Source organism: Lates calcarifer, linkage group LG13, assembly GCF_001640805.2.
Source record: "Lates calcarifer isolate ASB-BC8 linkage group LG13, TLL_Latcal_v3, whole genome shotgun sequence".
In the NCBI taxonomy this organism is placed as follows: Eukaryota; Metazoa; Chordata; class Actinopteri; family Centropomidae; genus Lates; species Lates calcarifer.
The window spans coordinates 7,053,413-7,067,017 of NC_066845.1; the positions used below are offsets into that span (position 1 = coordinate 7,053,413).

Sequence of the window (13,605 nt, forward strand, 5' to 3'; positions counted from 1 at the left end):
CTCGTCTCTGGTGGGTTATTTTAAACCCCAACAGGCTTCTAAGCCGCAGACCACATCACACAGTGGCGCGGCTGCAGCCCTCCAGGGGCCCGCAGAGGCCTCGTAGCCTGGTGTTCTATTAGTAACGGAGCCAGAGGTGGGTGGTCGTGCTGGGGCCGAGGCAGGGCTGGGGTTTGGGTGGGGACTGGAGCGGAGATTGACTGGGCCAGGCCCTCCAGGATGTGCCACCTCCCTCCCCCTCCTCCTCCCCCTCCCCTCCTCCTCCTCCTCCTCCTCCTCCTTCTCCCTTTCCCATAACCAAGCCCCATTCTGCTTCAGCTCCGGTCCTGTAAATGTACACACTGTTGTGTGTGCATGCATGTGTGTGCTGACACAATACCCCTGGTGTTACTGTGTAAAGAGCTCATTTTGGTCTGGCCCAGGGCAGCTCAGCCTCTATTTGCACCACAAAATGAAAGGATAATAAATAGCGAGACAGAGTCCAATGTGTTTTTTTTTCCAGCGTGAGGAGGTGTGTCTATGTATACGTGTGGAGACTGGGAGATGTAGTGAATTAAAGTGACAGTAAGGGTGAAACCCAATCCGTCAGCACCCTCACCCTCTAGCAGAAACACGGCCTGTTTACGGAAGATTTTGACCAGGGAGTCGTCCAGTTCCACTTCTTGCAGCTTGGCCAATAGCTGCTCTTCGTTGCGACACACCTTTTCTTGAGCATACAGCCCGTCGGGCATCACCCGCTGCTGACCTAAGCCAATCAGAGCCGTCTCAACCGCAAGCGCCACGTACGATTCACCGTCTCCCAGCAATCGCTGCACAGGCATTCGCTGGAGGTCTGCTCGGCTCACAACACTGGAACAGTCTGTGTAGAGGAGAGGGGAGAGAGAACGCAGAGGCAGATGAAGGAGAAGGAGAGTTGAAGCAGAGGAAGTGAGTTGGCATAAAGTGGCTGACCGTCTCCTATGGAAAACCACATGCGTCAGTCACGCAGCAGAGGTCTGAACCATATAACAATCCAAAATAAAGATCACCGCCTAAGGAGCATTCCTCTGTTCACTTCTCTGCCTCAGAGGAGAGGGCTATTTCGGTGAGCAGAGGAGGCGATGAGGGACAGAGCAATCGTGGAGCGTAGGAGAGGAGAATTTAAAAAACATGAGAGGAGGCATGATAAGATAAGAAAAAGAGACCGACGGTGAATCTGCATTTAAACTATGTTTTCTAACATCTGCATTCTAATGTAAGTCAAGAAATGTGAAAGACCTGAAAGTTACATTTTATTATGCAGCTATATAGACTAAAACAACAAGACATGAATGTATAAAGTATATAAGTATATAAAGTATATATGTATAAGTATAAATCATATATGTACTGTATAAATACACAAATGTTTGCATACTTTGTCTTTCATAATCATAACCATGTTTGTTTTGTATAATGCTATACTTATAGTATTGTTACTGTGACAGTGGATCTGGTTTTATTTGTGGTAGTTATTTTACCCATGTATACAGTATGTTATTATACAGCAAACACCATATATATCATATACAAATCATAAAGTACAAGTATTTGGTGCTAAAAAAGCACAAAAACATACAATATGATCTTTTTGGATTTGTTTCATATGTTGTCAAAGAACCAGAGCTACATTTAAGTATATGTGTGAATTTGTTGTATTCAGGATGCCAGTCACGGTGCAGCACCTGAGAGGTCTAAGCAGGTGTTGGAACCCTCCTCTCCCACTCGTCCCGACTCTGTCAGGGTGCTGAACAGGGTACCGATAGGATCCAGGGGGTGCCCCACCCAGCCCTCCATGTTGGTTATGGAGGTATGGCCTTTGTGGAGCAACTCTGAGACGAGACAGAGCAAATAAACACACAGTCAACAGAGATCTGAGGACACATTAGTTTTTAAACAGAAATTTCCAGAATTATTCAGTGGCCTTCACAAAACTGAGCAACTGAAAAATAAATACTTTAAAATGACCTGTGCTAGGCAAATGAACAAGCTCTTTCATCAAATGAAATGAATGAGGACAATGAAAGAAAAATGAATTGAACATTTTTAACAGCCAAACAACATTTGTTGCTCTTTGTTACTGCCAGCTTCCCCTTCTAGTTTCTCTCCATGCTTTTATTTTCCTATGATGTTACAGGGCATTTGTACGCTTAATTAGTGAATTTCTAAGAATGGTATGTTTGGAAATGGAAAAAATTCAAAAATAAAAATTTGTTTCACCTTTCTTGTGCCGGCGGAAGTGCTCCAGTTGCCTCTGCTGTTGCCGTCGTAACGTGTTCACCACGGCGATGGCCAGTCGGAGGGCTTCTCTCGGGTAACCGTGTGAACGCAGCGCATCCACCCTGGCACAGGCCGTCGGTACATGTTCTGAGGAAAATGACAGTTTAGTTTAAACCACAGTATTCCCTCATTGGGCACTGTACATTCTCAGTCTGATGTACTAAGCCTAACCTGACACATGCACTCATACTCCTATGCACAAAGACTCACCATGCCACAAGGGCCAGCCACGTGAGTCAAAGAGGGAACCCTCCTGGTTGTCATGGTAACAGTAGTTGGCATAGAGGTCACTGGCGATAATGTGCTGGAGGTGGCGGTCCTGCCAGTGCAGGTCACAGGCCTCAATGGCCCGTGTGAACACAGTCCTGTGGGGGCGCATCTCTGCACAAGAAGTAGGAGGAGGAGTGAGGAGGATTTAATGCTTAATCATGTGGTGAGAAAAAGTCAGGTAAGGCCCACACGCATGGTCATTTGGCAACTTGTTTATCTTAATAGCCCTAGCATTTTGATATTTACTCATTCCATCTTAATTTTTGGGCATTAGCATAATTACTGTAAATAAACATAACCATCACCTAGAAGATTGGCAGCCTGAACTGGCTTCTTCACCATAGGAAATCTGCCGAGATGTTTTAGAGGAAGAGAAGCTGCTATGTTTGTCAAAACTGAGCGAAAGCTTTCAGGGTGAACGTGCCACATGGAAAAAAACAACTTCCAACTTGTTGATGGCCTTGAGTAAAGCCAAACAAATGCATGCAGAATGATCTTCCATGCACAAGAGGCAGAGGCTTCACTACATGTAGCACCTCTCACCCTGACATCAGCCACATATGTCATTACAAAGTAAATATGTTATTGACGGACACGCAAAACTTGTCAATCTCTGACCTTGGTTACCATGGGCACCCTGAGGCAGTGAGTGGGTGAGGTTGGGCAGCTCGTTGCCGTGGTTACCATCCTCCCAGGGGCAGACGTCCACGCTGTTCCATCTGCGCAGCTGGCGCAGCCATGATGACTTCTGCTCTGGTTTACAGTGGGGGTTCAGTACGATGCACATCCACAGGGCACCTGGACTGCACAACCATCAACACACACACATACACATACAGTATTTCAGTTACCCGCCCTACTTCCCCGATGTGTAACAATGATGTAAGCAATGAGTCATACAGTGCAGGGAGGTGTGTTTTTTTGAGATTTAAAACATCCTAAAATGCAGTTATCGTGCAGGATCGAAAGCCCCTGGCAGTTTTCAAAGATGTGCAACATCATAACATTAGTTCTTTTTCTTTTAGAGCGCATTTGCTATGCTGCCGCCATCTTGCACTGAAATACAAAACTCTGTGAAAACAGAGAACTTAACTAGTCCCGAGGCAATGCTGACTGCACACACATCATTTTGGAGTAAATTGGAACAAACAGAATATGAAAAGTGGCTATGTCTCTGGGGAGGCAAGCACATTCAGGGATTTTACTCTCAAGACTGCCGAAGATATGTACACTCTACAGTGTGTGTGCGTGTATGTCTGTGAGTGTGTGTGATGTACTTATGCATGTGTGTAAAAGCAGAGAGAGTTTGGGAGAAAGGACGAAGACAAGGACAGAGACAGAACATGAAGAGAGAAAAAGAATACAAAAGGTGCAGAACAGAGGGGGGAGGAGAAAAAAGGGGAAATAGAAAATGAAATGGGAACAGAGATGATTCGGACGAGGAGACATGGGTGAGGACAAGTGAATGAGGCATGGCTTTGTGTCTGGAGGAGAGGAGTAGCTGCGGCTCAAAGAGGAGAAAGACAAAAGAGAGGGAGAGGGAGAGAGAGAGGGAGAGAGAGCAGTGCCGAGAGGCAGCATTCACCACACATCAGGGGGAGTGATAAGGACTTGGGAAGAAGGGTTTGAAGTGTGGACTTCAAAGAGGCCGTGCACACACTTCCAAAAATACGTGGGATTGAAACAGATGAGATCACTGCGCTGTCCTCACAAAGTGCAGAACAAGACCAAAGGGAGAGAACGAACATCATCATCAACAACAGCAACAACAGCAGCAGCAGCAGCAGCAGCAGCAGCAGCAGCGGCAGTAGCGGTGGCGGCGGCAACAACATCAACCAAGACATTAGAGGAAAACTACAAAGACAGGAGACAACACGACTGCTGTCCTGGTGACTGGCTTGTTGGTTTTTGTGGTTTGCAAGGAAGTATTTTGCTGTAGGTACAGTACGTCTGTCAAAAGAACTACACACTGTATCAAACCAAACGACTACAGTAGCGAGCAGCACTCTGTCACATCAACTAAATATATAATGTGAAGTGTTTGAAAAAATTACAGAGGTCATAATATTTGAGGTTTTGATGGGGCGTGATGTGCTGCATTAAACAGCTTGTAATTCACAAAGACACTCTTGCTGAGCTGCTAAACCTACATTCGCAGTGAAAGGAAGAAACTGGGCTGTCAGTGATGAGTGTGTACGTCTGAGAGTGTGTGTGTGTGTGTGTGTGTGTCTGTGTGGGCTGTTTTGGAAACAAAGGACAAACAAACAGGAGAAGAAAAAAATGTGCGTGTGTGCCTTTGTGTCAGTGTCTGGGTTCGATCACCCACCTTGCTAAATCTGTCCATGCCTGTGCACATTTGTAGGACAGTCAGTGTGAGTGTGAGTGTGAGTGTGTGTGGTGTGTGGTGTGTTTTTCCCCCTCACCCAGCTCATCCCAGAGCTGTCTGTACTTGTCGGTCATGGTGGTGCCCTGCTGTCTCCACAGTGCCAGCCGAGGGTCGGCCATGAACTGTTCTGTGATCAGTGTTAACATCCTCGCTCCGTTGGAGTCACGCATCTTCAGCATCTCCCTCACCTACGGGAGGAGAGAGGAGGGGACAGGGAGGACAGTTACATACAGGCCCGCACACACATGTAGCTTACACAAACGGACGCACAGAGAGCTGTGAGCGCACAAACACGCAAAGTCACACAAAGACGCACAAACAGCTCTCACAACTTACAGACAAAATGAAGAGAAATACACCAGATCACACACTAAACAAATGACAAATGCACAATTATTTGCACATTGAAACACATGGAAGTCAGTCAGTGACAAAACCAAATTCAAGCTGTACTTTATGGTTTTGTACAGCTTCACCTTACATTGTGTTTAGATATATATAGTTAATCAATAATGTATTCATTACAAATTCCACATTTAGTTTTTTTACGATTACTGCATACTGTATTGGATCTTTTCCCATCTATTGTGTGTGAGCTGTTGATCTGGGTGGCGAGCTGCTGTATACAGTTGTGCTTACAGGGATAAGTAAAGTTGTATTGAATTAAATTGAATTGAACTGAACTGAATGGACAAAAAAGGGAAAAAGAACAGGTCCATGTCTATTTGTTAAGAGCTATGACTACCTCACAGTTACGGCCCATGCAGGGCAGTGATCTGTTGTTATTAAGAGGACGATGTCTAAAACATTTAACCTTTGTGCTCAAATCAAGTCCTCTCATTCTGTCTTTGCTTTCTCATAAATGTTGTTTTAAGTCCTTACTGCACCTGTCCTTGCTTTTTTTAAATAAAACATCTTGACCACCAATCAAACTAGTACCAGGCCCTCTGAGTTTCACTTAAGAAATAGTCCTCAAAAGTCGCAAGGTCGCAAAAAATTCCATTCGCTTACATAAAAGCCAAACAAAGTCACATTGTACTTGAAGGCTAAATATTTTCAGTATTTCCTTATTCTTTTGTATGCATGAAATAAAAATAAAGAAATGTGACATTAAATAAAGAGCGAAAACCCAATTTTAAAAAATTGAGAATACAAAAACCTGTGTGAAAAACAAACTTTGAAAAGACCATTTGAAACCACTCAGAAATTTCCACAATTTATTTTTCTTTTTCCTCTCTAGTGCACGTCCACTGGCTGAGTTTTCTCCTTATTTTCTCTTCACTTTCTCTTACTGGAGGATATTCTGTGCCGTGCTAATAGCAAGGGGGACTCGTTTATTGTGAACTTCAGTGGTCAGCATCTTCTCGCGGCAAGAAACACAACCAATATTGGGTGTGCTGGGATATAAAATCCAGGTAAACACTGGTTTAAACAGATCTTCCGCTTTTGAAAATTCTGTGTTTTTTTTAGGGTGAAAACCGATAAAAATCGAAAACAGTGATTCTTAACAGTACTACACACATGTGGACGTGTGCACACAAATGATGTGTGTTTTCTGTTTCTCTGCCAAGGAGTCACAACACTTATTCATCAACACACACTAAGAAAAAGCCCTTGAAAAGACACTTGAACGTACATACACAAATGCATATACAGTGCGTGCCTTATATGAGGGCAGCTCTGTGTACGCACAAGAGTGTACGTGACTCTCAGTGCGGGCGTGTGAGTGTGTATGTGTCTGTGCGAGTGTGTATGTGGCTGTCAGTGTGTGTGTGTGTGTGTGTGTGTGTGTGTGTGCTGAAAAGGATATAACAGGCATCAAAGAGCATGAAGCAGAGAGACATTCTAAAAGCCGGGCAGGGTGGATGATAATGGCCTGGGTTTGCAGTCTTTACATAGCATACAGCACATTAATGCTGGCCTAGCTCTGCCACTGTAATACCAGGCAACAGAGAAAACCACACATCTCTCATGTAATCGTTTAATGGTGGGTAGAGAGTGGTATATTGTGCAAGCTTTCCCTGTCTTACACATTCCCTCCTGCAATTAGCTCTAGCTAAGACACAACATGTCTATTAATGTATGTGCCAATATATGTTTTGTCTGTGATTACTTTAAAGAGGCTCTTTTTATAAGGGAATGGAAGAGAATAATGCGTGCACTACAGAGAGGGAGAAAGTTTTCAGTAGCAAAGAGACTGTTACTTGTGTGTTCTTGTTATGAGGCAAGAAAGCCTAAAGGGAGAGTGGTAGACCTAAGCAGGCAGAGCGCGCCTGTGGCTGTGGCATTCAGGGCTGGTATGTTTTGTATGTGTGCTATTATGTTCTGTATGTGCACGGATGAATGCTGCTGGCTCCTGACCTTGCTGAAGAGCAGGTTGAGCTGCTTGCCGGAGCCATGGTATCCTCCCTGGGAGAGGAAAAGCTTGACTTGCTCCTGAACCTGCTCCTCATCCAGGTGCCAGCAGTTCTCGTCGTCCACACTAGCTCCTGCTGTGGGGTCCGGGGCCCCTAAACACATGCAGACACATAACAGATGTGTTATAGATGCATTAGGTCACTGTATCATCACTGTATCGACAGTATAATATTACTGTTATAGAATAACATCTTATTATGAGATAACATACTGTGTATTTTTCTAGCAACCTATTGATTTTGCACTCGATTTCTAATTTATCTCTGAAAAGCACAAAAATGGTCGCTATTCAATTATAGAGCATGGCTGACTTCAGCTTTTACCCTCAGTGTTACACTGTGTTCTATTCTTAGCAACCACAATTTAAACCTAAATATACTATACTATACTATATATACTATAAACAATATACTATGTTACATTTATAAACTGGGCAATGTAACACTTAATAAAGATGACACATTACCCTTAGAAATTTTATTATTTCGATTTTTCAGTTTCTAACAAATGGCTTATTTACAGTGCAAGCAGGAATGACTTTAGAAATAAACAGCAAAGCTTTGCAGTCATTTGATCATCACATTAGAATAACTGACTACAATTGCAATTTAGCATAAATAACATTACTGTCATTACTATCATTTCATGTAGTCTACCCACTTCCATTAATACTATCTCTGCTTATTCTGCACTTTATTCAAGTGTTTGTTTTTTTTCAAGTAGATGTATTTCCCAACACTGTAACAAGGTGCCTTTTTCTGTATTCCTCAAAATTACTGTGTTAAAATTGTTGTTTCCTTGTAGGCGTGATGTGGAAAAATATAAAAGGAAAACCAATTCTGATAAAGCGTAAAAGTAAATACATAAGTGCCTGCATCTCAACTGACCCTCAAGCAAATTAAATAAATAGGACTAATTCAAACCAGCTGATGTGTTTTCGTTTACATTTCCGTGGTTACTGATGGATGGGAGACAAATCAATAGCACATTCCCTGTTTATCTGAGCACTCTTGTGATAAAGACCTGTCTTTGTTTTTCTAACTTTTGATTTCCTTGTGCATTTTTGTCCTCCACTCTCAGAAGTGTCTGTCTCTGTCTGTCTCTCACCTCTCTCTTTTTTCTGTTTCCTCATGGTTTTTCTTCATCCTAGTCAGTTTCCTGTATGACACATCTATGCTTCCTCACGCCTTCTCCTGTCCCATGCAGCCAGCAGTTTCTTTTTCTGTGTATTTTGCCCTTCAGTTTCCCCTGTTTTATTAAAGTAAGCAGGAACAGTATCGATAACAAGAGATATGCACCTTTCTTTATCTCTCTGCTAACCTCTTTGTCTCTGTCTTTGTATTGTTCTCTCTCTCAGAGGTAAATAACAGGTCTATAGTGTTGATTAAAGGCACACAGTCTCTCCTTTACTGTCTGGATCTCACTAATGAGTAACATTGATCCTGCCACACTTTACCTCTATCACGCAGTCAATACATGTATGCATGAAGCAGCAGGAGTACAGGCACGAGCCCACACAATCACATGGTCTTAAACACACCCACAGCCTTCTTCACACACACCAACACACACACGCACACTCCTCCTCACCGTGGACCTGGTTGATCTCCGAGTTCTGCGACAGAATCTCATCGGCCAGTTTCTGCGCGGTAGGCAGCACCTCTGTGTGGTGCACTGATATCAGGTACTGGACGAACTTCTGCAGCTGGTCTCTGCTCATCTGGAACAGGGTCTCTGAGATGGGCAGGTGCAGTTTGACCTGCTCGGGCTTCCGTACTCTGTAAAGTGACAGCGCCACTACATGGGCGCAGTAGAAGATGTCTTTGTTTCCGCAGGTGCATGTTACCGCCGTGATCTTACAGCGGTCGAAGCTGACGCTCACGCTGCATACGAGCTCCGGGGATGATGGGGTGGCAGGGTCTGTCACTGTGCCACTCAGATGAAAACCTGAAAAAGTGAGAAAGAAAATAAGGAGTTATTTTTCAGGAATATGATTTTTTTTCCCTTTTTTTTTTTTTTTTTACTTTTATGATTGCTAACTTAATATCTTTGGTTTTGGACATTTTGTCCAACAAATTATGCAATGTAGAATGGGCTCCTTTTAGTATTTGCAGGAAAATTTTGAGAAAGAAATTTTGCGGGTGCAGCTCAGCTTTACTTTACTCACTAGAAATGAATTCATTAAGAGAATTTTCATTGTTAAGTTTCACCCTGAACAACTTTCACTGTTAAGACAAGATCAGAGGTTTAAACAGTCGTAATTAAGTAAGACAGAGATCAGACATCTGTCATCTCCAGACAGAGTCAGCAACTGTACATTTTGCCTTAAACATTTATTAAATCAACTCACTGAATGTGCTCTTTAGTAAATGACATTATTGAGTCAATCTATGAGAATGAACGCATGCAGGATGGAGTTGAACAATTATATGAAACAGACTTGTGGCCACAGTCACCTGCCAAAGGCCCCATGTTCTCTTATCATGAGAGCATGATCAGGACCAGCTGCAGTCCACTGTTATGAGTCTGAGTGAGAGCAAATGAGCCTTACAGAAATCTAGATGTAGGAGCGCAGTTCGGGGCGATCCACGGCAAGAGGAATTGAAAAAGAGATGAGGAAGTGAGCAGTGAGTGCGGCTGTTACAGAATGAATAACACAGCCCCTTGTTTGAATATAATGTTTGATCTTATCCTGACTGCGCTATCCGGAGGCGCGGCTGGTCATTATGCGAGGATGAATATGAATGAGCAGGGCGGGGTCCCCGGCAGTGGCCTAAAACACACACTGATGAGCATATGAAAGAGACAAAACGAATACACACACACCGAGCCACAGCGTGAGATCATGCATTTATTAATAATGGGAGTGGTTAGGAGAGTCAGAGAGTGGCTTATGAATGCATTTATGTGCTCAGGAGAGATCTCTGAAATGCATGTGGACCAGGCAAAGACATACATCTCTTAAATATGTTTATCAAAGGGCTGAGCGCACGCACCGCTGTGATATCAAGCATGTATTAATGCAGATATCAAAGCGTTTTCTGGGCCTCTACATTAGGTAAGAGGAGAGGGGCGGGAGTTGAATATTTCATAGGATATAGATGGAAATGGGTTGTGGGCTACACAAGCAAGCAGAACAGAGGTCAGGTCAAAGTAGCTTTTCTTCCTCGATGGCTAAGGGGTGCAGTAAGAATGCAGGTGAATGGGAAGAAAAATAGAGGAGGAAGTAAACAGGGTCACAACCCTTGCTTATAGTGTTGGATGTGCCCTTAGGTTGCATATAAAAATAAAACAAGCTGGTTGTAGATGCCTTATATTTCTCCTCCACAGTCTCCCTACAGACATTTGTACAAACGCACAGACAGGCTGTTTAAATACACGCCGCATGAGTTTGGCCTTACCCAAAATTCAAAAAGCTCTGTTAGCATGGGTGTTGCAAACCTGCAACACCGCAAAGGCGTCAAAGCAGAAATAGCAATATTTTGTTGTATGTGGCCTTTTGCTCAGCATTATCTGCAGAACCAATAAGTGTTGGCTGCAAATATCTAACAGTGCAGAACTGCAGAACATTGCCATGGAGATATGCTTTTCCATTCTGAAAGCCAGCTGGCAGAGGAAGTACATGTTCGTTAACAATATCCACAGAAGAGGGGTGTGGATCGAATATGGCAGCCACTTGCATCTGCAGTGATCAAAGCCTATACGTCTACAGCTGTGAGAGAGAGAGAGAGAGAGAGAGAGAGAGAGAGAGAGAGAGAGAGAGAGAGAGAGAGAGAGAGAGCCATACTGAGTCACTCTTAAATGAGACAAAAAGGTTTACATGGTGCAGCTGGTTGTAGAATAGGGAGCTAATGTATTTAGTCGAGTAAAAAAATACAAATGAGCAATGGCTTTTAATACTTGCTGATACATTTAGTGTGTGTACGAGTGTTTGTGCATGTTTGTGTGTGTGTGTGTGTGACACAAGCTTGTGTTTCAAGAGTGGCCCCTGGTCCAGAGAGGGGAGAGAAAAAGAGAACATCAAAAACATGTGGGGCTGAGGGAGCTCAAAGACAAGTCAACCTCTGATACAAACACTCACACACTTATCAGAATGTCATAAAAGCAGCTGCACTTTCTTTTGCAAATGTTTGTCTTCTTCCCATAGGGAAAATTAACAGGGATACTTAAAAAAAAAATTCAAAACACATGGCGTATGAAAAACTAAATAGACATAAAAGACTTATCCTTGTTCAAAAGCAAAAGTCGGCTGTGTTTCCCTTTGCTTTAACGGACACTCTCACTCTATTGCCTTCCAAGCCCCTTTCATCCGCCCATCCCTCCATCCACATTCCCACAGCTCTTTCTCTCTCACTCTCTGACAGATGGGTAGGTAATGAGTTTCGCCTTTCCCCGTCCAATCGTCTGGGCACCAAAAACTGCCCCCCACGCCAAAAATGCCCTTTTAATTTAGCCAAGCGCTGAGTACAGGGATATTACTGTTTAGGCACACACACACACACACACACACACACACACACACACACAGATACACACTCACCCACACCTCCCATGACTCCTGGTTGGGTGGGTATGAAACCTTCAATGTCTCATGTGCTAGCTATTAAAGAGCCTGGTTTCCCCCTCACCCAGTCCACCCAGCTCCCCCTCCCTGAGTGGTGCTCAGGGCTCTTTTCTGTGCATGTTCAAGAGGCCAGGGTTGGCTTTCAAAGTAACCATGGCGGCCATTTTTAGAACAAGGCCTCTGTGAGGTTGCCCTAGAAACCCCTCCTGACCGCCCTGGTGAAGTCACACTTGGCCCAAAGCGCTGTGTAAGGCAGCGAGAACAGTGTGTGAAAGAGCGAGTGAGAATGAGCGTATGTATATATATATGTTCAAATCCCACAAACGTTCCGCAGACCACCCACACTCTTTGGGGGACCCACATCAAAGCATTCCCCCAAAAAGCCCTTCGCTCTATCTTTCTCTCTCGTTTTGAAATTGTATAAGTGCCGATAAGCCAGCATGCCCTCTCTTGACCAGTTAGGACCACTTCTGCCTATTCAACAGCAAGGGGCCCCAGAAATACCGGACTCCTGCTCTTATTTCAGGGAGGAAAGACTCAAACTAAAATCCGCAACTCCTTCAACATGCATCTGCTGTGACGGCAGAACGCTGCCTTTATACGCTCCCTATAAAACACGATTTAGCTTCCCACATGAAGGCAATCGGTGGGGATCAGGCTGGGCCTTAAAGGTTTGCTTGCCTAAGCACAAAAGTGCTCAGTGTTCCAAAATCACTGGAGTAAATTAGATTGAGCAACATACATATATTTCTGCAATCAAATTAAGATTCCAAGTCAATGGAGAAAATTCAGACCCAGCAGTGGGAAGGTCATTAAGTTTATTGGCTGAATTGGTTCATGAGTGACTGTCACCTAAATCTAATATGGCACCATGCAGTTCAGGCAGCACTCATCTGTTGTATTTGTGTGTGAGATTCTGTGTGTGTGTGTGTGTGTGTGTGTATGCGATAGATTCTGAATACATGATTGATTTCAGTGCAAGAAATAAGATGAAGAAAATGTGCTGGTGTGAAAGCGAGTCAACAAAAGCAAAAAGGGAGAAAAAGTGAGAGCAAATAGATATTTAAGGCCCATTCGCCCGCGCCGATTCACCCCAGCCTTGCGCGTTAATCAAATTACCTCATGAGCCGCAGACAGACAGAGAGCAACACCTAAATCCAACTCTGCCCTGCTGGAGCTTCTCTGATCCAGAGGCGACCACCTGCAGTAGTTGGCGCTTCAGCATGGGATTCTACTCTATGTTGACCAAAGATAGACTGCTAAAACTTTGCTGAGGAAAAGGCCGCTGGACTGGAATCCAATCCGTTTGGTTGGATTGAACCGAGAGGCCCCACTGAAAGGAGATCTGAACCACAACTGAAGAAAAGCAAGGCAGCTACAGCAGGTCGAGGAAGGGTCGAGAATTATTAGGCAACCCCCACCTCTAACACAACCTCCATCCCACCCACAGCTACAGGAGCATTTCCTCTATTGCGGCTCCTTGAACCAGCCCAATTAATAAGGCTACAAAGACAAATACAAGGCCTTTCAGCATCTTATAGGGAGTAACAATGAGTACATGCGTGTGTGGTCCTATAAGGAAGCACCCATACAGAGACTATAAACAGAGATCAATGCTGTTCTGCAGGAGACCTTGCTCCAGGCGTGTGTGTGCATGTGTGTGTGTGTG

At 44.0% G+C, this 13,605-nt stretch overlaps 1 protein-coding gene across 1 annotated transcript in view; it reads right to left on the bottom strand.

Annotated features, from left to right (window-relative positions):
• The window catches only part of LOC108878552 (zinc finger SWIM domain-containing protein 6), a 47,284-nt gene that overhangs the window by 11,163 nt on the left and 22,516 nt on the right, over positions 1–13,605 (bottom strand). The window contains 8 exon segments of the mRNA XM_018669383.2: positions 599–859; positions 1,704–1,850; positions 2,239–2,385; positions 2,509–2,679; positions 3,187–3,366; positions 4,992–5,142; positions 7,316–7,464; positions 8,963–9,319. Of these exon segments, the coding sequence (XP_018524899.1) occupies positions 599–859; positions 1,704–1,850; positions 2,239–2,385; positions 2,509–2,679; positions 3,187–3,366; positions 4,992–5,142; positions 7,316–7,464; positions 8,963–9,319 (1,563 nt within the window).